The sequence below is a fragment of the Harpia harpyja genome, chromosome 2, assembly GCF_026419915.1.
Source record: "Harpia harpyja isolate bHarHar1 chromosome 2, bHarHar1 primary haplotype, whole genome shotgun sequence".
NCBI lineage: Eukaryota > Metazoa > Chordata > Aves > Accipitriformes > Accipitridae > Harpia > Harpia harpyja.
The window spans coordinates 16312602-16338164 of NC_068941.1; the positions used below are offsets into that span (position 1 = coordinate 16312602).

A 25563-nucleotide genomic window follows, 5' to 3' on the forward strand; every position below is an offset into this window, starting at 1 on the left:
GGTCCCCTCTAACTTGAGATATTCTATGATTCTATGATCTACTTGACAGTTACAAAGAAGGCTAAATCCATGCAGACAGTCATTAAGCAGAGGGAGAAAAAACCTATACAGAAAAGGGTGCAACACATTAACATAAGCAATGACGAGACAATACTACTGGTAATGTCTTTAAAACCTGTCTGTTCAAGAAGAATGCTCTTTAAAAAGAGCAACTTTTAGGTAAAAGACTCAACAGTAACACTATAGAACAAACTATTTCAATATATAATCATTAGGGGAAGAAATCACACACACACCCCCCCCAAGAACTGCATTATATCAAATCAATTATTGATTCTCAGTCACAAATACATTCTTTTAAAGTGCCCAGGTTTTTTTCCTCTCAGATAGTACAAGGGCACTCAGAAACTCCAAGCAAAAGTAATGCAAAATTACAGACTACAATATACTGTAACACAAGATTATCTTTATTTCAAAATTGTACAAAGTATAAACATAAAGATATAATGACACTGAAGTAAATCCTGCTCTTTAAGTATTTAAGTACATTTAAGTACTTAAGCAACAATACTGCCATCAAAAAAATGCCTTTATTATTTCTCAGTAGGAAATTTTATCTTATTGACCGATACATCATGAAATCTATTGTTGTACATCTAGGAAATTTACCAATAGAGCTCTCTTCCACTGGGGTGTACACTTTGATTTGTCTCATGTGAGTGTCTCTTCCATTTTGGTGATTAGCTAGAACAGCAATCTGAATCATAAACGTGCGAATAGGCTTCTTATGAGTATCTGTTAAAGGAACATGAATCCAGCCGCTTGGTTCCACTAATTCAAGTTGCTGCCAAAAACAAGACAAAAAAAGCAAAACATTCAGAAACAGTTAACATACTTAATATAAATGATCACATAAACCTGTTTAATAGAGCAGAGTCTTGCAAATCAGATTTTAGTTACTTTTTCAAATGAATCTGAAATAGTACAGTTGCTCATAGCTAATTTACTGCTCGTGTAATTGGATACAAATTAATTTGGTTGACTACAGTTGTGTTTGCTTTTGCTTTTCAGAATCTACCCTTCATTTTGTGCCTTAACCTTCAAATAAAGATCAATATAAAAAAAATACAGACTTGAGTATAAATCAAAGAAAGTCAAAGCAGTACTATTTGGATCTAGTTACTGAAGCACACTGCTTCAGAAAATATGACAGAAAATATACATCTTAAAGTGAAATTGTTTTATCTAGGTACTCTGAACTAAAATATGCTAGAATGACTGATATAGCAAACTAAATCCACACAAAGTCTGGTTTTCAGAAATTCCTTAGATTATTAGGGGGACTGGGGAAGAGGAAAAGGAAGGTGACAGAGGAAAAAAATACAGGATAACTCACAGACTTCATCTCACCTATGTGGACAGATGCCTGGCCAACTAATAATTGCTGCACAGCCATTTAATCACATTCTAAAGTCCATTTTGACTTGGCTTTTATACAACAAGCCAAGTGTAATATGATTTTTTTTCCTTTTTTAATTTTAATCCTACAGAAACCAATGTCAAAGCAAGCAAAGAATTGCATTTCATTAACTCTAAACCACATCAATGACACATCAGCATGCTGAAATCAAGCTAGATGCTATGCAGAAGTGTGGTAACAGCTTTTGTTTAAAGCTAGTTGCCCAACTTCAAAGCACAGCTCAACACACATATGGAAGAGCACACAAGTAAGCGGAAGTCGGGGGGGGGGGGGGGGGGGGGGGGAACAAAACCCAAAACAGTTGTCCACAAGCAAGTGAATTTCACACAACTAAGCAAATAAGAAAGCTGTTCTTAGCAGCTGAGTTCCTCTAAGGAAGATCTATGCTTTGAGCAGCTTAAAACTCCTGTCTTTCTCCTGAAAATACTGCATGACAAGCATCCTGTCAAATGCCTTGCCTTTGCTGAAGCTTTCAAAAGACCCATCTGAGATCTGCTGTTTTAGAGGCAGCAAAACACCCTGAGGGAATGACCCAAGAAACAATTAAAAAAAAAAGGTCGATAACTATAAGTTTAAAGAGACAAAAATACCTCTCACACCTCCACCTTGAAAAAAGAAAGAAAAAAACCCACAACCCCAAACTCTCCACTGCTGCAGGCTCTCCAACAGATAATTTCCAAAGCATTAAATTCCTTAAACCTTAGCAGCAAATCTTTTCACTCTGGGAGCTAGACACTTCCAAACACACATTCACTTATTTCTTGTAACCCTGTCCCTTTCAAAAAACCTACAAAATCTTTTTTTGCATAGGAAACTTCAGGTAACAGCTGGCTTTACAGAGTGAAAAAAATTATGTACTGTTGAAGTGGCTTTACAAAGGGGAAATTTATCATGCTGAGGTATTAGTCAACAGTTTGAGCAAGTATACTTTCCATCTCCACAGTGAACAGAAAGGATGAGGATCCCAGTAATCTTTTATTCAACTAGTACTAAGGTAAAGTGGCTATGATTTAGAAGAGAATTAAAAGGCTATTGCTAATTAAACTTGCACATACAAAAAATGTACCACTTTCTATAGGTTGTCATCACTGGTTTCAGACAGTTCCAACATAGTTCTGGTTTGCATGCTTTATTGGGAAAGAAATGGCAAAGACTGAAATGATGACTCCACCTCCAGAACCAAGAGAGCTACCAAGGGATTGGCAAAATTGGACTATTTGTACAAAAGGAAGTTGTATGCTTATTAAATTCACAGAGAAAAATCACATCTTTAAGAGACTTATTAGGGTCTTAAAGGTAAGCATTGGAAAGTTAAGAGTTGCAAAGGTAATTTTACTAATGTAATAATATACTTGTATCTTATTACATAAATAAACTTTTGATTACATATTTATCAATGCTTTGTTTCATCCCTGATCAATGGGACATTGTCATATGCTTTATTTACAGCATGTTATTTTTCAGTCCTGCTACAAAGGCAACCAATTATTTTTCAGTCCTGCTACAAAGGCAACCGATTTCTTCACGAGCCTTTCTATAGAGATGGGACAAGTAATTTCTACATCTGTAAAACAGGCAATTGAGGCATTAGGTTAATTAGATTAAAATATTCCCTAGTTCCAGATGTCAGATTTCACATACTTTGAACTCGATTTTTACTGTCCTTATTAACATACAGTATTTTACATAAGGTTTAGCTCCCACCAAGTTCACTTGCAATTTTAAGTGTCTGCACTTCTGCAAGTTGATAAGAGTTCTCAAACCAGCCACTAGAACACACAGTATGAGCAGCCACCTACAAACAATTATTTGAGTGCAACATGTAAAACCACCACGACTAAGCACAGATTGCACGCAATTCATCAAGCAACATTCAATTGTCTTAGCCACAAAGCTGTTTTTTATTCCTGAAATCTCTGCTTCACTTACTCCACATGTTCCAACTTCTGTAACAGATGAATACACATCCTTTATTGTACAAAACCTGGACTCATCCTCAGAATAGACCTCTTTCCAATCAAATAATTGCTTCTTGGACAAAGCATACAACACTTGTGATGAAGTTGGAGACTGTACTACAATGTATCAAGTGCAAGAGGTCTGAGTTAGACTTAAATGTTTGAAAAAACTTGGTATTTTCCTTCTAAATAACATTACTGTACTGTGAGCTTTTTTGAGTAACTTTAAATTGATGCCTACATAGCTCAGTAAAATGATTAAAACCTTGAGACCCACTCAACTACTGAAGTCTAAATACAACAAAACCTAACAATTATTATCTGAACATCCACTAGAAAAGGAAGTAATATTTTGCCATTATGACACACATTTTCTGTGACCAAAGGAATGGTACAAACCAGACACACACACATACTCCTAAATTCTTCTCCTCCACATCTGTCATGCTCTTTCAGATGAGTGAGACAGTTTCTTTTTCCAGAGGGCCCAGGTCCTTCAATAGGGAGAAGGAATAGGACATGGGAATAGGCGGTGGTGGTATAAGACAAAGTACTGCCCACTCTTAGTTCAATGTCAGCACCCAGATCCAGCCGTTACAATTCCTAGCAGAAGTGGGATGAAATATGCAGCTCTACTGTGCCTGGAGCATTCCCAGTGTGAACAGAATCTAAAGGAAACTTACTGTGAAGTTTTAAGAAATTCCTATTAAGCCCATGCAAATGGCAATCTTTCAAAGCCTTGTAAACCGGTCTGGAAATTTGGGTGGATTTTTACAGGGAGGCAAAAGGCACATCCTCAACACAAAGGCTGAACTATTGCCAAATTTCAAATCCTTGCTTCAGAGCTTGGGGGCACTGGAGCATCAAAGAAGGACACCAGAATATTCTCACACAAGCAAAATAGCATACTTTTCACTAGCCTTATTCTTGGAACAGAACTGCTTTGGCTGAAACTTTCAAAAAAAAAAAAAAAAAATCAACCCAGAGCAGACATCTGGCATGGAAAAATCTGTCTGAACTGAACTTTGGCAAAAGTTATAAAGTAACTAAGAGTTAAGCCTTAAAATGGAAAGGGTCATGTAACCTTAAGTACAGGTAGCACTAGCAGCTCTACCTATAGTAAATACTATACTTTAAATCCATTCTGCTTTGCATGACTTTGCTGTCAACCCTGTTCTTCAAAAGCACTAGCCACTCTGTATACATATATATATACACACACACACACGTTTCACCCCAACTCTACAGCGCAAGTCCACTATGAGAAAACACCAGATTAAGATTCCTCCTGCATTTTTTCCTCCTATGTAGGTCATTAAGAATCAGTCACAATTAACTGGATTTCCAGGACAGTTTTGAAAATCAGCTATATTATTAGTTACCTGAGTGAGAAGAAAGAAACTTCCAACTTTTAATTGATATGTTTTACCAGAAAAGGTTAAAAAAGGGAAACAAAGGAAAGAATCAATGCAAGTTCAATATTAGTAACTCGGGACAGTTCCTGTGGCTCTAGACTAATCTTACATACAATATACTAAAAGCCTAGGGTTTGTTTGGGGGTTTTGTGTGGGGTTGGTTTGGTGGGTTTTTTTTAATTTGCTTCTAATACTATAAATTTTGTGACAATTAGCAAACAAGAAGAGCATAAGAGTCAAAATAAAAGAACAAAGGGATAAAAATTGAAATGGAAAAGTCACTCATTTGTTCTTTGCTGCTGTTATATACTCTTATCTCTCTCTTCTGCTTTCTCTCTGTTGCTTTCTGATTTTTCCCGTCCTCTGCATGCTACAGCTTTACCTTTGGACATATACTCCCACTCCAGTAATCCATGTCATTTTGAAAGCCAAAGCAGAAATAATGTTCTCAATGGAAATCTCCTCCCCAGCCAATTTAATAGCCCTGTTTCTTCACTTTATTGTACAGTCCAGAGGTTCGACACAATTCCATACACATTTAGCAAGGCTACTATTACACTAATGGGTGTTCTACCATAGAAGATGCAAACCACACAACAAAATAAAAATAAAATTAAAAAAAAAAAAAACAAAAAACAAGGCCAAAGCAACTTGAGGCTACACTTCAGAAAGATGACTGAACATAAGACCAGAGTTTAAGAGGAAGCTTGTTCTACACTGGTATTGTTGGCCTCCTTATAGGATAGAAAATTATTTATCCAAAGACAGCTTTTCTAGTGTACTTAATCCTACTTAAATTGAATATTGACCTCTTTTCCACTTTACTCAGTGATAGTCTGCTTAAATTCTGTGGTGTCTTCAAAGTAGCATATAACTCAAACTGCCACTTCTACTAGGCTTATACATCCAACCCAAGTTGTTTGCTATATTTACAGTAGGCTAACATCCTTGAAACAATACATGATTTTTGTTGCCCTATAAAGATATCTCTTGTGAAGATACAGAAATCAAAAAAAAACATTGTAAGTAGTTACATTTTCAGGGTCATTACAAACACATCCCAGAATGTATGCGAGACAGGGCTCCCAGATTTCAGGGGAATAAGTTTTTCTGTGCATATATAGGAAGAAAAAGCAGTCTGTTTTCTTCCCCTGGAGAAAAAAATCCTCTTCTGCACACATGTACTGACAAAAAGCTGAGAATTACTGCTGCCACCGTAGCTTCAGCATGATACAACATGATTCTGAGATGTTGGTACCTCATCACATTTCCATTTAATCATCTGTACTACCACATCCAAATGGCAACATGTATTTCTAGTGGCTGTCTCTAAAACAGGCTGTGAAACCAAACAGCATTTGATTTTACTCTTTCTACTTTTCTCATAAAACTGTTAAAGCTGCTTCTTTTTATTTTAGCGACTTAGCCACCTTTGAAATTAAAAGTAGTTGCTAGACTCTTCTTCACAAATATAATTTTGCCTTTTTATGTGCTTAACTAGTTCTTACCACACAGTTATATAAAAAAACATAAGTTTTTCAAAGCAGGTGTTCTCAATAAATAATGTATTCTTCCAAGCAAAGATGATCATACAACTAAGTTCCAGAGGAAATAAATGCTATTTTCAGAAATTAAGTATTTATCAATACACAGACTTTCTCCAAGTTAAGTGTTCAAATATGGGAAAGGCTTTCCCTTTTTAGCCATTGTTTTTTTACAGCTATCCAAATATGTTTTCACAACAACTGGCAAGGAGAAAGAAGGTTGGCTAAATTTCCAAAATTCTCTTTCCATAACTGCCATGACCTACCATATAGCTACCAGGATTCAGAATCAGTAGACCTCTGCATAATTCCAAGTATTGGAACTGTCAACACATGAAGTAGCAGAGCTTGGGTTTCAGCCATCACTTCACTTAGGAAGGAAGAGAACCAGTTAATAGCAGTGATGCACCAGTTCCAGCAGAAAAATGAAGCATGTCCAAAAGAAACTTCGCAAGTTCCAAGTGAGTCAAAGGAGGGACACCACATTAGCAGCTTAACAAGAAACACAGGAGCATGCTCAAAGGACCCACTGTGAAAGGCACACTTCTTTGCTCTAACGAGGCAACGGCCACCTAAGGAGGTAGCTCTGTGGTCTTAATCAGCCACCTCCTTAAACGGTCAAGAAATCTAACTTCAGTCCATTAGGCAAGAGAAGTTTTCCATTCTTCCAAATAGCAGTTCCTGAAGGGTCTAGAGGACCACAGTCCCTCCCTCAGGAAGATTCAACTATAGATTTGGGCAGACAGAAGACTAGTTGAGAATAAGCTGTATTAGGCAGTGAAACCTGCAAATACGAAAAATTCCTACCATATGTAAGTTTTTTGTTCAAATGAGTTGAAAGAAATAACTTTTGGGAAGACTGGGAAGGTTGAAAAAGAGAAACATCAAAAAGATCCTTGCAAAAAGTTTTATAGAACATCCTTCTTCAGACTGTTCTGCTCCAGATTAAAACAGTAAAAATTAACCAATGCCCAGGTGTTAGAAAGTTGTATCCAATTAAAATAAAAGACAACTAAACACACAAGCCAAGCTAGAAAGAGTAAGTAAAGTTTACTGATACAGATTACCAAAATAAATATTTGTCACAGAATATGTATCTGAGCCTAAAGTAGCATAGAAGTCAACTAGATCACAGAGACCCTGAAAATATACTAGAGAAGTGCTCAATCAGTGCAACATAAGAGAGAAACACTATGAAAAATGACAAAATATATTAGACCAACTTTTCACGAACGCACTAAATTTGATTTCATTTGGCACAGATCAGTTTTCAACATCTTGCCAAGTTTCTCTCAGAATCATTTGTACCCACATAATCAAATGCATCAAGTGTGCCAATTCAGTTTATGCAATTAAGCTGTTTGTAAGTGACAGTGTATATACGTCCAGAATCACCCACAGCTTGTCTTCATTTCACTCATTTCTGAACTGCTGAATAAAGAGGTAAGAAGTCTTGCAAAAATTAAATATTCTTTAAAAAATGCTCTGTAAAGCAACACCCGCTTTATTATGTCAAGCAAAAGCAGCTCACCATCATCTTGATCTTTCACTGTGAACTCCTGGTAAAAGGCAGACATCTAAAAAACTGGAGTTATAGCCTATGATGGGGAAGGAATCAGCTGAGACAATGTTATCCCTCTACAACGATCTTATCCTTTAAAATATGATTGGCCAAGTTTTAAATACACTTAAGTTGTGAGAGAGCAATGGACTGAGGTACAAAAAGGATTCAAACCACAGAAGATTTTTTTTCTTTTTTTTTTTTTCCTTCCCCCCCCTCCCCCCCAAACAATACTTGGTAAATAGCATAAAACCATTAAATTGGAGGCTAGTGTAATGCTTGGAACTAAAAATGTAATGCTTCTACACAGGTGTCACTGAAAACTTGCAATTAGTTTTTACATAAGACATGCAACTGGATGGATAGAGATCTGCAGACAGATCACTCATAGAATGCAAAAGCCTATTGACAAACCTGTCTGAAGTCTCATCCTAAATTTATTCAAACCATGCCCCCTCTCCCTCCAGCTCATTGCCATCATTACCAACCTGAGCATTAGTATGAGTTTGTCATGGCTATCCAACAGGAACTCCGATACAGAATTGCCAGTGGACACCCCCTTTGGGCATCACCTCAGGGACACAAAAATATGTTTGAAGAACTGGAATTCCTCAAAACAGCATCATGTAGAAGTGCTCCACTGCCTAGTGGTCCCCTACATAAAAACAATCTTGATCCATTCTCATTTCCTTATGATTTAACACCTAAATTCCTACGTTTTTTTAAAACAGTGCAGGTTCAATCATGGCAGCTAAACTACACCACCTCCAAGAATCACAGTTACAGTAAGTAAATAGCTACTCTACAAAAATGCATCGATAGGTTCCCAGTGCGGGTAACCAGCAAGCCATATCCACCTTGCATGGTGGGCCAAGGATTAGCATCTATGATGCTCAAATAGAGATTCTTATACCGCCTTTCCAAATTTCATGTTTTGATTACATAAGCAGCACAACAGATGTTGGACAATGTCAGTGGGTTATATCACATTGCCACCTTGTAGGTCACAAACAGGCCTGTTTCTGAAGTAAGCAGATGATGTCAATTGAGCCATGATGTAACCTAAATTTCATTTAGCAGAAGTGATTGACCAGCCAACTTGTGAAATGGTTTCACTGACTGGTCCGTTCTGATATTCTTTAGAATGAGGTGTCCTGATCAGAATTTCCCCATACAGTAAAAAAGCGAGGAACCATTTGATTTGCTTCTGCTGATAAAACAATGCAGTCTCTTCCCAGATGTACTTCATTGATTCAGACAGAGTTTCAATACTACAACAGGAATAAACTAGGAAGAATACAGCATTGAAATTTAATCCATGAAGTGTTAAACAAGGAAAGTCAGGGTTTGCGTTATTATAGCCCTCATAGTTTATCTTTGAAATCTTCTGAAATCCGATGAGGAGCACAGAAGAGGACAACAGTTAACTCTTAGACATGAGGGGAGTCTCTGGTGAGTAAGCACGCGCATAAGACTATTGTCAAATGGAAGAAAATGGTGTACAATTGCTGACAGGAATGCTATGGAACACCAAGAATGTTATGACACAGACTCACAGGAAAAACAGGTGTTTCAAAAGTATCAAGTGATAAAGGATCATAAGTACTGATGCCTGCAAAAGGGTCAAGGCTGTGCTGAACTGCCCACATGAAAAACTCCTGACAGATGAAGTCACTTTGGTGGAAGTCCCACAGGTTGATACACAGATGGTCGGGACATGCCTGGAGGGGCCCCTGTCCGTGGTACTTAAGCAACCACTACCCTGCCCATCACTCTCACACTACTGCATCTGCTCACAGTACTTGCCAGTAACACTTGTATGATCAGGGACATGCAGCCTGAGAGACAAATAAATAGCCTTCCAAATGCTCAGCTACTGTGGATTTGTCAGCCAAAACTGTCTTAATTGTCATTTCAGAAAATGTTGTCTGCTTAACTCTGGGTGGCAGAAAAAGAGCAACCAAAAGAAAAGAAAAAAGAGACAACAATCTTAGAACAGTTCATCCTCTAGAATGTGGCTGAAAACGACTCTTCATTCTAGAAAATGGATCCACAGAAACCATCAGGAATTTGTCACAGATTGTTTGCTAGGAAAGTCTCTCTGGAAAGAAAGGAACACTTCTTTCACATTTGTTGTGCCATATACACTTTTTTTTAGTATGTTCTGTGAGGGACAATGCATAGGCAGCTCAAAATTCATTGCAAAAATATATGTCTCAAGATGTATACAGTGTTTCAGAGAAGGCCAAAAACATTAAATAGGCTTGGACAGTTTGATCTCAAGTCCCACATCTTTAAAATCCTATTTTTTTATTGAGTGAGGTCACTTGAACTTTTACATAATAGAGTTTATGCTTGACACATCCATAAATTAAATCTTATTAGAGAAGGACTGCCTGTGTATGTTTTAGGTGGCATCCATCCTATCCACTGAAACTTTAGAAAAATACAAAAACCTTCTCCTTGTCCCTTTGGAGAGCAGTGTGATCAAATCAGCAAATACAGAGTGACAACACAGTCTAGCATGGTGTTTCATATGTGCATGTATGGAAACAAGGCCTAAAACTCCAAAGCAAACCTTCAACCCGCAGCAGGAAGTCATCTAAGTTTAGTTTGGTTTCAGCTAAAACAGATTCCATCTTTACAGGAACCTGTTGCTCCAGAAGAAATACTGTCTCCAACTGAAATCAGCCGTAACAGCTGTGAAATCTTGGATCTCTGATTTAATGAAAAATGGTTTTCATAATTCATTTAAGAATCAGTCAAGAGTGGAGGAAGGGAAGGCAAACATATCCTAAGCTCATTAGCATTCTCCTGCTGGGACCTACATCTCATTAACCAGCTGTCACAATAGACAGGAATGCCATAGCTTTGCAGGTGCACTGCTATTAAACTTTGAGAAGACTCCTGGTATCAGGGGAAATCCTTCAGACCTACAGGGACTTGGCTCCAACATGAATCTCAGTTACTTCCCTTGAGCTTGGCAGATAGTATGCTGAAGCTGAAAAAGCAACAACAAAAAAAATTCTTGAGCTTATGCTCTAGAGTGGTGGCCTGCCTGACAGTGTCAAAAATAGGTAATGCAGCCCAAAACAAACTTTCTGCTTCAGTTTGCCTACTTCTGACACACTAGAACAGACTGCATCCGGACAGTCTGGTCCTAAAAATGAATGGCAGAAAAGCTATGGTTTGCTGCAAGTCTTTACACTTTCCAGAATTCCAGTATTCTGAATGAGGGATGGGATCTTTTTTTTTTTATTATTATTGTTTTGGGGCTGTGTGGCGGGGTTTTTGGTAGCAGAGGAGGGGCTGCAGGGGTGGCTCCTGTGAGAAGCTGCTAGAACCTTTCCCGGCTCCAAGTCGGACCCACCTCTGGCCAAGGCCAACCCCATCAGTGACAGTAGTAGCACCTCTGGGAGAACAGATTTAAGAAGGGGAACCTGCAGTGAGTAGGGGGATTGGAATGTGAGAGAAACACCTCTGCAGACACCAAGGTCAGTGAAGAAGGAGGGGGAGGAGGTGTGCCAGAGGAGGTGATGCCCCTGCAGCCCATGGACGTGAACACTGGAGCAGATGCCCACTTGCAGCCCATGGAGGACCCCACACCGGAGCAGGTGGATGCCCCCAAAGATGGCCGTGACTCCATGGGAAAGCCCACGCTGGAGCAGTTTGTGAAGGACTGCAGCCTGTGGGAAGGACCCACATTGGAGAAGTTCATGGAGAACTGTCTCCCGTGGGAGGGACCCCACGCTGGAGCAGGGGAAGAGTGAGGAGTCCTCCCCCTAAGGAGGAAGGAGCAGCAGAGACAAGGTGTGATGAACTGACTGCAACCCCCATTCCCCGTCCCCCTGCGCTGCTGTGGAAGGAGGAGGTAGAGAGAACTGGGATTGGAGTTGAGCCAGGAAGAAGGGAGGGGTGGGGGGAAGGTGTTCTAAGATTTGGGTTTGCTTCTCATTATCTTTGTTTTGATTTGACTTGTAGTAGATCAAATTGATTTTGTTTCTTCCCCAAGTTGAGCCTGTCTTTTGCCCATGACCGTAAGTGGCGAGTGATCCCTCCCTGTCCTTGTCTCGACCCATGAGTGTTTCTTTATATTTTCTCCTCTTCATCCCACTGGGGCCAGGGGGACGAGTGAGTGAGCAGCTTCGTGGTGCTTTGTTACCAACTGGGCTTAAACTACAACGATTATTTTTTTAAAAAACGGGGTACTATCCAACTGAAATTATTAGTAGCTCAGAGTATTAAAGATACAGATGGGAGAAAGGAAACAGTACACCTAAAAACCCACAAAAAACTACTAGAAAATACATAGCCAATACTGCACATTTAGAAAGTGCAAATTTCATTTAGTGAAATCAAACATTTTGCACCTTTTGGGAAGCAATTCAAATCATAAAACCTTATCTCACTGCAGTGTTTTTTCATTTTACAGACAAGTAACTAAGGAGGACACCCCATATACACAAGGTAACAGGTAAAGTATCCTACTAAATAGGAGTCTAGCAGATGATTACCAACCGATACAAGTAATTTTGGGTATGCTGTGTGACAATACAGAATAGAACCAGAAGATTCTCCAACAATAATATGTTTAAAGGATTAACTGTTGTAAAAATGGAGCAAATGATGGCATAAACATGGCAAATGTGATCCATAGGACTTTCTTTTAAAACCTTTCCAGTAACTTTTACCTGATCAGAAGACAGGAAAAAACAGGGAGTCTGCTTTAAAAAAAAGTGTCAAACACAACAAAACAAAGATGACCCTACAATTTCTCAAGTTCATTCCAACAAATTAAAACTTTCTAGTCACAACACAAAATACAAAATAGTGACAGAACTATCAAAAAAGCCATCTGGTAAAGTATGTGGACTAAGGTTTTCATAACAAAGGCAACAGGGCACGAAGTTGGTAAAAACTGCTTAAGATTACACATTACTAGCCTTTTTATTTAAATTCTTATCTTAGTAATGAATCTGAGTTCCCCACCCCCCCAAGCACTGAGAAGCCTTAAGATTTTCCAATTCCTGTACAAAGATCTAAAAACCTTAGCCCCTCTTCAAAGCACCATCGATCCAAAATAAGGACATATCTCCTACAATTTCCAGGTGAGTCAGGCTGCTCTCAGGGAAGATAGTAGCACTTCAACCATCTACTGAAGAGAGGCAGGGAAGTAGGATAGCAGAAAGTAAAAGAGCAGACAGCTATACAAAGAGAACAGAAAACAGATTGAACAAGAACAGTAGAACATGCTACAGAGCAAAGAAGTCTGAAAATATATTAAAAAAAACCCCTCTGAAGTTCAGGAGAACTTACATTACAAATGGGACTGCTGACCAAAGAATGGAACAAGCTGTTAATATTGGCAGCTGCCTTTTATGAAAGGTAACAGAACATCACAGAATCCTACAAGAAAGGAGAGAATAAGCAGAATTTCCTGTAAGCAATGAAACAAGTGCTTTAAAAGAAAATCCTGCAATAGTTACTTGTTAAGCAATGGCCTTATACAAGATGACCTTAAGGCAAATAGAATTAAGACATCAGAAACCAGGAGATAGAAGAGCATAATGGAAGAGGGTCCCATCAATTTTTCTAAACCAGAACTGCTGGGTACAAGCAGAAACAATATAAATGGACTGTATGAATGCACTGCACAAATTTATTGCAAATGGAAGCTAAATGACTGAAAACACTACTGGGAAATAACTAATCTTAGAAAATGCGCAGAGGTTTGCAAAATGGATGAAAACTGTACTTCTGATGTCTGCAGTTCCCATTTGTTCTAACATATATAATGGAATGATATTATGTTTGTGTGAAAGTGCAAAAAAAAAAAAAATCAGCTCATAATTTACTTTCAAAATTGTTTAGCCATATCCAGGAAATATGTCTAGACATAGCTACAGTTAAATTATACAAAGAAAGTATTTGAAAAAAATCAGATTATGCAATGAATATTAAAGATTTAAGTGTCTGAAAACTAGCCACACTGTGTTAATCCTATGTCAAATCATCTTGAATAGCAGCAGAGATAGCCTAGTGATTACACTTCATAACTTGCATTTTGCATCCCAGAGAATGCGGGAATGCTTCAGAAAATTAATATGGGAAATGAAGAAATATAAGAAAATGGGAATATCATAACTTTTTTTTTTTTTTTTTTTTAAATCAATAGTAGTAGTAGTAGCAGCCAGCTGCTAGCTTTCAAGCACCCGTTATAGGTGAGGGGAAGAAAGTACATCTAGAACAACAGAAAAACATTCCCCTCACCGAAAAGGGCTCTTATTACACATTGAAGAGAACTAGATTTCTGATCTACCAGAAGACAGGCTCAGAAAACTGCATGGCTCTAATATTTTATCTGTTACACAAAAATGTAGTTCCTGAGTGACTTTAATTGTTAGAAAAAGACTGCAATAAATTATACCCAAGTGTTACCAAATTAAAAAATCCTACTTATTCTTTACCAGCAAGAGGACAAGTTGATGCTTTGTAAAGACACAAAAACCACAAGGGTTAAGCGAAAGCATTTCTCCTGGTTCCACAGGAAGGATTTGTTTCTGAGGAAGTAGAGAATAGAATAGGGTTGCCTCTCCTAAAACCAAGGAATTTAAAGACCCTAAACCTATGTAAATAATCCCCAAATCCTACAGAAGTATACTACAAACAAGTAAAACATTTTTGCATGTGGATAAGGAGTCTGTGGATGCAGATGCTCAGTAAAGGCAAGTGGGGCAAAACCTGATAAACTGTAACATTACTCAAGTTCATTATAGCATGCCAGATTTCAATAAGCAAATGCAGAGTAACATTTCACAGGATACAGAGCAGATGTAATGCTCAACTCAAGGCATATTTACTCATTGGAAACAAATGCAAGAGACTGTTGTGAAAACTATTTGTGTAAATTTAAAATGCAATGTCTCATCTGAGAAAGATCCCAAACTCATAAACATCTCTCACTGGAGATATATTTTTGTACAAACGAACTTTAAAAGAGAAGAAATAAGAGTATATCTGTCAGAGGTTCAGCTGAGTAGTTTTATATGAGCCAGAATACACTTTCATAAATTTGAAAAGCTGGAATCAGGACTGTTGCCCAATGGAAGCATTTAATTTTACATCTACACACAATTTCTTTTTCTTTAACGTACTGGAACAGATGCAGTAGAATTTTTACCTTTTGCTTGTGCCTTCTTACAAAGCCATATTTAAGTGTGTCCAGAAAAATGCAAGGCTATGCTTCATTGTTTAAAGTGGAGGTCAGACTCTGGACTCTGCTTCTCTCAAGCTACATGAATTCTATTTCTTGACTTCTTTCTAGGAGTCAAAGATTCTTCAAGTCACCATTCACTCAAAGAATGCACAGTTCAAAAAGATATTCAGATGAAGCTATACAGTGTTGGGCTAATGACTACCTTGCTGCAACAGCATGTCTACTATAAATGGCAGTCTGGAATAGTCTTAATGCTACATTCAACAGATGTAAGAATATCAGCTCTTCAGCATAAACTGTATGAAAATCAAAATAAAATTACATGCACGTTCCTGAAGAATGAGGGAGCAGTGGAAAAAACAAAACACAGGAATGACATAATTGAAAACTTGCTTACCAATAGGCCTACTAACTCCTAAGTCTAGAGCTACTGTTGAATATCATCTTACCGCTTAGAGATGTGAAGTCAGTACAAGCTGATGGAATTGGATTACAAATGTATGTGACTTACTTTATATCTTTAAGTCCTGTGGCTACATATGCTCCTCTGCTTAATTTAATTCCACTATGTGAGTAAATCTTTATCTCCTCATGACAGACAGTATAAATAAAAAGAAGTTTAATAATTCCACAATAGAAGTTCTTACCCCAGCAGTGCTGGATTTACCCAAAGCCAATTTATTAAAACCTCTCCATTAAACATGGCGACCATCACAACAAACCTGTTCAAACAGAAGGAAGCCTACTTGAAAGTTTCACTAAATCATCTCTCCTAATATGGAACTGCAACTCTTTTTACAACAACAAAAAAACAAAGTATGATTTGATTTAACCTTACTAATTATCCTCAGTAACATCATCTTGCTAAGAAGTAACAAATGAACCTCAACATAAGAGAAACAAATTAGGATTTCCTGCGTTTGCTAGTAGAAGTTATCCAAAAAAAATCCTTCATACACATAGCTGAATTTGACCTCTGACAGATACAGAGGAGGGGGGAAAATTAAAAAAAAAAAGGAGCGTAGTAAGTATTAGGGGCTAGACTCTCATGGTTCACTCAAAGACTGACTGAGAACAGCGTTCATAAAAAGCCTCGATAAAAACTGTCTTTGCTAACATTCCTTTAACATGAGACATAAAACACTCCAGAACTCATTCTGAAATAAAATAGGAGCATGAGATAAAGCTAGTTTAGGAATTGGATGAAGAAGGCTAGAGAGCACAGGCCCTCAAGCCAGACACATATGCTACATTATTGCTCTCATTTCACCTTCTCTCATGTTTTCCTGCAGAAAATGGGAAAATCCTGGGAAACGTTTTTCTGATTCAACTGCATGATCTCGGTTATCTTATGACAGATTAAGACAGAGAACAGTCCTCACAAAGAAATAAATTATCCTTCAGATCTGTAGAAACATTTCCATGCACTACTCGATATGAGGAACAGGATAAAACCACATTTGATTCTGCCCTGCCCACCCCCCACCAAAAAACCAGCAAAGAATACGATGTAGACACTGTCTAGCAGTGTTCTCATCGAAGCTCCTAGCAGACACATGATCCCCTGACCAAAATAACATTTCAGCAATCAAAAGAGCAAGACGTAACTCTAGAAAGGACTGTCATGATGATAGCTCTGAAGCAACTGAATCTCTTGCTCAAGAGCTCTCTATTTGTTCTAGATACCTATCACTTGCCAGGTAGCATTTTCTTCCAAACCTCAAGGATTGCTTTAACTTGTCATGTTAACAGCATTCCTTTTCATAACTACTTTCTCAATGGCCCTGTGAATAATCTCAGTTTTCCACTAAAGTGTTAAGCTTCAGGAATAATAATAATAAAAAAAAAAAAAAAGGATGATTGTAATAAAACCCTCTCATATACCTACGTGAAATACATTTGTTCAGCTACTTTTCCCTGAAGAAAAAGCCTGTCTTTTCATTTTTACAGATACAGAATAATATATTCTTACTACTGTTCATGCATGCTAAAACTACTTGTGAATTTATGGATATTTTTGGCTGGTTGTTTTGGTGCTGGTCTGACAAAGCATGGCACATCCAGTGCATTTTATGGATTTGTTGTGGGGTTTTGTTTTGGGTTTTTTTGAAATCTTAGTAGCAGCACCTGATAACTTTGCCACAAGGCAATACCTGCTACAAATAGTTAAATCTGATTGAATTTGTACTGATGCAAATAGAGATACTTACAACATGGAAACCACACATAGGCTAGAAAATAATAAGTGGTAGACCAATTATCTCCTAATTTCTTCTACATTGGGGCCACTTCCTCTCCCCACTCCATTGCTAAACTGTTAAAGAAGAGTGGTTAAGATAGGCATGGGATGGTCCCAGCAGCTGTTGCCTACAAGTTGTTTAAGTGAAACAGAAAATAAGGTGTGGTGCACAAGTTGACCAGCACCAGCTGAGATGACAGGACAAGACTTTCTTAGTTCTTGGGTATCCCAGAAAGTTCCCATTCCTTTTCCCTTCTTTTCTTATGCTTAAATGTCAACTGCTGGCTTTCCTCTTTGAAGAACTTTAACAAGGTGTTAGTAGTAGCACCCAGAGGGATCAGAATCAATCTTTGATTTTACCTTTCTGCACGTATTTAGCACTTCTCACTGTCTGAAATTATCTAGTAGTCCCTCTAAGGATTACTTTCCACAATTAAGTCTGTGAAGACAATCGGGTAAATCAAAGCTGATTATTTATAATTCACTGACTTTATCCTCCCAATCCTGATCCACAGTTTGTGGAAAAAAAAAAAAAAAGCTCAAATGCCACTGCAAGATATTTCCAACTAGCTAGCAACCTCTCCAGAAAGAGAAAAGCAGGAGTGAATGAGCAACATCTTACTAACACTTTTGACAACAAGGAACTCAGTTTTAAATCTTTCAAGGAAGATGCTGGCATTCAGTATCGGACTCTCACGGTGTTCTTTTACATATAGGATTCAAAAACAGAGTAGGTAACTTTGGATTTCTCAGGTCTAGGGAATGTCAAGGATGGGAAAGAGCATGGTTGTAGAATGTGCTGGGAGGAGAAAAAGAAGAGGAGATAGGTAAATAACCCTGTATGTAAAAATTTCCATGTAGTATGCAGGGCCCTTCACCACAGAAAAAACATTATTTCCCTTTCAAATACAGTTCTGCTGATATCAGAAAGCACTTCTCTAAAGTCCCTTGTTCCAGACAGTTTCTTCAATGGTACCTACCTTCTTGCTCTGCTAAATAACTGGTAAAGGCAGGTGTCTGGACTCCTCCCAGAATACTCATCATTCCTCGCCCAACTTCCCCAGAAGCCAATAAATGATACAGTAGACAAAGAAAGAAAGCAAAGATTTTCAGCTTTCCTTTACTCAAACCTTGAAGTCTTATGTGACCAGGAGCCTCTTCAAACATCCAAGAAAAAAACTAACCGACAATCCACTCAGCAATTTCCCCCTGGGGACACACACAATTAAACTTGTTACCAAAAGCTTCCCTTCAAATCTTTACAAGCAAGGAAAACTGAGAGATGCAATGATGTTGTTACAGCAATTAAAACTGTATGGAAATTCAGAGTGCAGGCATTCCCCTTGTCAATGATCAAAAAAATCTAATTCTGTGCCCAAACAACCTGTTGACCTAATTTCTGCAATGGATTGTAGCACATTTGTTCACAAGAAGTTATAAAAACAGTAATATAAAGTAAGTAATTTGCTGTTTAACACAGAAGACCACACCTGGGTGGAAAAGCATTATGCTTTAATCTGAAAAAGAAGTTAAGATAACCTACACCTAAGAACTAGCCTACTATCATATTGATAACAGTAAAAAGCAAAGACATACGCTTCTGCAATTACTTCACTTAACGAAAGACACACATGTATATAGTTCTGTGGCCCTATGACATGATCTTAACCACAGTTGAAGAGGGCAGGAACAAAAATAACCCCACAAGTGAAGTCAGTCTGTAATATTTTTTTAGATAGAAAACCAAAAGCATAATTTCTGTATTGGCAGGCATACACTGACATCATTTGCCACTGGCAATTATACTAGTAGAAGGATTTCAGGAGTGTTTATTCAGTCAGATAAATAGATAATTATCTTGAATATCAAGGTAAACTATCACACTTTACCTAGCCTGAACCTTATAATCTGGTTTAGAATAATTTCCTTTTCTCTTAACTTTTACAAGTCTAGCAAAAGACTAGAAACTATAATCATCTGTCCCTGCATTAAACAGTTTGCCTGCCAGGGTCTCCAACAATATGTCCAAGTGCAGAGAGATTAAAAACAAATGAGAAAATAGATGTTGCTACACACTACAGTTTGCAAGTGAACAATATTACACGTTTCGTAAACTACAGTTAAAATGAATTCTGATCAGCTGAGGGAGGTGATCTGATTGAGCACCATGAAGATATTCTAGATGAGCCTGCACACTGAAACCCAGTATAAGCTGTAATGCTGGATGCACTTGTACTGTTCTGAAATGTCAACTAGACAACAAATTTACATTAAAAAGGTAGTGGGAGCAGGGGGAGGGGAAAGGAATGGAAGGGGTTAAAATATTGAAGTAGGGAAACTAAGTATTTGAGTCTCTTCTGACATGCTATCACCTCCACCTCCACCCACCGTATTCCTCACTCCCATGTTCAGCGTTCAAGCAGAACGCTTAAACGAAGGGAAGAGCATTAAGCTCTTTCTTGATACGGTTTTTATGTTGCCAAAACCAAATCTCTGCTTGCTTCTCTTACTTCTGAAGCATTTATGATTATCTGCAAGAAGTATCTAGTGAACCTACACTGGTAAACTGTAATTAGAAATCCCTACAAACTTTGAAACACCATTGACCAGCAAATGTCCCAGTACACTCTCCAAACACAGAACCTTTATTCCAACAGGAACTTTCAGTAAAAAATGATGTGTGAACAGCAGACACTGATGTTCACACAAGCATACTGCATACAACCCAGCAGGCGATTTTTCTGTTTTTTTTGGATTATGCCCTGGAGGTGCTGGCACAATGGAATTTCAATACCATAATTGCTTATTTCTCTGTGTGCCAACCTCTGAAATAACAGGTAAAAAAAAAATACACATAAAACAAACATTCTCTTTTTTAAATTACAGGAATCACAAAATAAAGTGTTTTTAATTCTCTAGTTCAAACGATGTAATTTATAACCATGACACAAATAGAGAAGAAGCACAAAAGAAGGGAAAATACAGAAATAACATAACGTTCCCAAGGTTCAGTTTACAAGGACCTCACACAAAGTTTTTTTTTTTGCAACTCTTACTAGAAACAGTATTATTTGCTAAAAATGCAGTAGCTGCCAAAAGCTATGATCCATCTAAAGCAAACATGTTTAAGATGGAAATAGAGTGTTAATGCTGAAGAAAGACAGAATTGAGTATACAAGTTTTCTTTTAAAAGCATTGAAGCAACTGCAGTACAGTCTTAAGTTTGTTTTTCATCTTTCTGAGCAAAAGTTGATTGCATTTGCAGATAAGCACCTAAATTAGAGAGAAGTACATTAAGACAATAACAGAAGTAATCAAATTTCAAACTTTCTAATTAAACCTCTTTTTCCTGCAGAAGGTTATTGGGAATTCAACACTAGCCTTGGTTCACATGATAGAACAATGGGAAAATTTTCCGAATGGTTGAACGCTAACCCTGACAAGTGTTGAGAGCCAACTACAATACATTATATGGTAGCATAACCTGCCACCCACGTTGCTGAGAGAACAGCTTTCAAACACATGCACCGAGCTGTAAAACCACAAAATCCCTTATTACACATTGTCCCTTACTTAAGGTGAAATACACTATCCTCCCCCCCCACCCCCCTTTTACAAATCCTGGTGCTTTTTTTAAACCTTCATCTCTGAAGTTTATTTAGCAGTTAACTAGACTGTTTTTCAGACTTTTCTTTCCCAAATGCCATTTTTCCTGTTTTGTTTTCTAACCAAAATAAAATCATGTTTTTATAGTACACAGTGAAGCCTGTTATGTCTTTCACTGTTGCTTTTTTTTTTTTTAATACTACTTCCACCTGTGTGACATTATCCAACTTTTTAAAAGGAAATGTCTGATATATGACTAATTCATTTGTGAAGACTTATTTCTGGAGTGAAATACTTTCCTTTTTTTAATAAGATGATACACGACTCACCACTGGTAAAGTAAAAAATGGTCCGTCATGCTTTTGATTGGAAGACCAGATATTCTGTTATTTACTATGATTCTTTTCCATTGTTATGCAATTTGATTATATTCAAAAAGATAAACTGCCACAGTATGTGTGGTTATAGACACTGGCATTCATGTAAGTCAACCAGGGCTGTAGAATGACAAACATACTCCACCCTCATTACAACATGCTGTGGTTACTAGCCAAACATCTTTGCCTTTTCTGAAAAGAGTACGTTATAATAAAAGCACACCAGCAAAACAAGTAATACAAGGGGACCTGAGATATGGTAAAAGTAATAACAATTGTGAGAAAACATAACTCTGAATACGGAAAGTGAACTACTTAATGATTTTAGGAATGCATAAAACCTCACGCTACAAAAAAAGATCACTGAAAAATGCTGGTATATGAAACTTTCTTAGTTAATGATTCCCCCCTCCTACCCCCCTACCACACATATCTGCTGCTTGAATCATTGCATTCCAAGATAGTTAGAGGATATACACAGTTTCTTCAGGGGTTTTCAGTTGCAACTTTGCTGGCAATGGTAATTTTTTTTGCAAGTGTTTCTATTCTACTGACAAGGTCAATTAGTCCAACGAACTATTGGTTGTTCTGTCTGATAGCTCAGTGTACTTATTCAAGCAAGCACTTTCATAACCCACAATTGAATGCAGACAGTTACCCTTGTAAACACGACTGTCCACAGGGATTTTCACTACATTTTGGACATGTAAAAGAAAAACATGCTTTTCTTCCCTCAGCCTGATAGCACATAAGTTTGATTACAACTTGAATTTCAGGGAGCAAAGGGCAGGAGGGGCTACTGTTTTAAATATATGATCTATTGTACCTAAACATACATATATGGACCACTTCCTAGGAGCTAAAGAACACAGACATCTGATTGATCTCTCTAGGAGCTCCAAAAATTTGGTAATGCTATCAAAGAGAGTCAGATCAGCATCTCTTCTGTATCCAGGCATTAAAAAGAAAAAAGCCATAGTTTAAAAGAAACAAAGAGATGCTATATGTAGCACCAAGGGTTAAAGGCTATATAAAATGCTTTCACAAAAGCCAGAAGCACAGGGGTGGGTGGAAATCAGCTGCAGAAGTTAGTAGAGTTAAAAAAAAAAATTAAAAAAAAAAAAAAAAAAGGACTATTCCACAGCTCTAGCTAGAATCTTGTATGTCAACAGCATGGCCATGCCGCTGACAAAATGTGCCAAGAGGAAAAGTGACAGACCCTAGTCTCACAGAACTTTTATTAACACATACATGGACTCCCTTCACCCTTCATACAAAATCTTCTTGCGAAGAAGAGATTCTTCATTTTTACTTATTAGGAAAGGTAAAGGGGCTAGTCTATTAGTATACTGCTCTTCATGATTCAAGTCTTCCCTGAACAAATCCTTCAAGAAACTACCATGGAAAACCAGCAATCTTTCATGGCTGTATTCTACCACTTTGGGTATTATACAGATACTACAGAAATTGAAAAGCCTACTGAAACCATCTGGGAAGTCTGTAGTACAGGAGACAATCAATCAATAAGGAAATACAGATTCCATAAAGCAATAAACTTGGTGAACAACACAGAAGTATACACAGTATATTAAATCTCTAATAGCTATTTAATCAACATTAAAGCACCACTGAAAAGAAACAGCTTTTCTGAAAAATGTTACCAAGAAAAGTCAAGTCAGTATAATAAATTGATGAACAAATGGGAACAATAGGTTTTTAAGGACAGGGAGTGCTTTATTTTGGCTTAACTGAAGAAGAAACTTTATACATAAGTGTAGATGGTTGTGGGGTTTTTTTTCAGGTAGATGTAAATTATACTAGTGTAAATCAGGCAATTCCAGACAGAATTAGTTCATTTGAACAAGTGTCAAGCATTCAGTCTGGTACCAATGAACATGACAATTACAAGTTTCTGTTGGTCAGGTATAAACTGGACACAACCTGATGTGGACTTTGACTTAGGATATTGGTTCAATAGCATAGGTAATCTGCATAGACTACAAACAGATCACTTAACCTTCCTACAAGATGACTAATACTATTACCATTCTACAATAGTATTATCATCCTTTGTACTTCAAAAAAATGTTGGAGAATATGCTCATCTAAATTTGCAGTTGGTTTCCTATACTATTATATACTTGCTGTAAGGCCACAACTCTATCCCTACTTTTTTAAAAAATACTAATATAAAACGTTCAAGTATTTGGCTCTGTCCCTCTCGTACACAGAGCACTATCTGCAACCTGTTCCTGTCTGCCAGAGAAAGGACTGGATTTGTTTATAGTATTAGAATTAGAATGCACTAGTGCAGGCTTGCCTTAAAGCCTATCAGAAATCCCCCATCATATTGGAGGACAGTTTCCCTGCATTGATAACGTACTGGGGTTTTTTATCTGAAGTTTTAAGCCATCCATACCAGAAAGATTTTTACAGAAGTAAAATATATAACAAACAAGCTTTTTAAGAAATCTCTTCAAATCCTCCTACTAGAACTTCATGCACAGAAAAGAGATGAAACCATGTAACCAAACACTCCCTACAAAACAGGTATTACACAGCATAAACTATGAGTGTCAAATTGATTAGTAAGTTATCTTGCCTTTTCTTATTGGCAGTGGAGAGAGAAGCTCTTTCACTTTTACATGAAAAATCATACACATTTTCCAATTCCTTTTCCATGGTGGAACTTGGATCGAATAATCATGAAAAAGGTTGTAATTCCAGGCAAGGCTTTCACATATATGCAAAATTTTGTGCTTCTGTCAGTTCCTAGCCTCTATATACTCGAGTTCCCTTGAGGAAAGCTCTGTACTTCGTCAAGTTCCTGCCTTCCATGGAGCTGTTGCCACTTTCTTTCACATGGCTTTTCCTCTGCTTCAGAAGGTAAAGTCAGACTGACAGTATTAAAAATACAGGGCCTCTTTAATGTACCCTTGCCTAATTGAGTCCTTCTGTGGCAAGAAAAGGTTCCTTCGCAGATTTGTTTTTGAATGCTGTGATACAAAACAAGAAAAACTATCTTTCTACATGCAACACATGCCATGGCATAAAAACAATGTTTAGTTTTCCTCTTTTTTCTCTAAGATCCAACAGAAGAGATGTTTATTTCTCTTAAAATACCATTTCAGAGCAAGGTAAGATAAAAATGCTTAAAAATTTTATGATGTGTGGACCAAAATAATCTTCCATTCTTCAGAATTTTTCTAGATCTAATGTGGATCTCGCTATTTGTACACACATAACTCATATGCACAAAAGGCTATTTCAATAACTGCATTTCTCATGATTACATAGTAAGCTCCGTTCCAATGTATTACCATTCCAGGCTGTAAAAAGCAGGAAAACTGCAATCCTGTTCATAATTTCCACAGTTTGAAGCGTATATTAGTTCATTTACATAAGCACAGGAACAATAAGTAGGTCATATAATCTACAGTGATGATGACATTGGCAGGGAACAGTATGTTATGTCACTAAATTAGCCTTTCTTTTGTAAAGAGGGGTTCATGTGAACATCCTAATTGGTGACTCACAAAATGTCCTCTCTGCTGGAAGGTGCAAATACAGAGTACCAACCACACCAAATGGAAATAACCCTGCTTCCCAAACTTGACTCCTACCCTTGACATCAATCACAAGGCTTAATAACTAACCAATACCAGTGGATCATTCTACTCCCTTGCTTTGCAGATTTCCAGTACCAGTAAATTTTAGATGTAAGGAACAGGTACTGTCTGCATCCTGATGAACTAAATCCCTCCCCAACTAGCATAACAGCAAGATAACAATCAAAAAGAACAAACTGATGTGATGACCTCATCTGCAGCACATCCTAGAGACAGGCAAGAAAGACTACAGTTTGAAATTCTATAAAACTAAAGCTTACTCAGTCTTTTCTTAGCATCAAGTGTAGTTTGCAGATAGCAGACTAAATATTTTTAATTGACATTCTGAACCCAAGGAATAATTAGGGGTCAAAAATGCATCTTTTCTTACATGGAAGAAAGAACACAGAGGAATGGTACTTGAAGCCTAGTCAGAAATCTAAATAAAGCAGTAACAACTCAGTACTCCATCTTCAGACAAAAGCAGTTTAAAATGCACCTTAAGAGATGTTTGATCAGAGACTCAGAAGCAGTACACTTTCTTGATTCATTAGCTGGC

General features: G+C 37.5%; 1 protein-coding gene across 3 annotated transcripts in view; it reads right to left on the reverse strand.

The window, feature by feature from the left end:
• Window positions 1-446: 446 nt before the first annotated feature.
• ANAPC10 (anaphase promoting complex subunit 10) overlaps window positions 447-25563 on the reverse strand; it is a 39755-nt gene continuing 14638 nt past the window's right edge. For all 3 annotated transcript variants that reach the window (XM_052816617.1, XM_052816608.1, XM_052816600.1), the window contains exon 5: window positions 447-844. In XM_052816617.1, the coding sequence (XP_052672577.1) occupies window positions 614-844 (231 nt within the window). In that variant the 3' untranslated portion in view covers window positions 447-613. The remainder of the gene's footprint in view (window positions 845-25563) is intronic.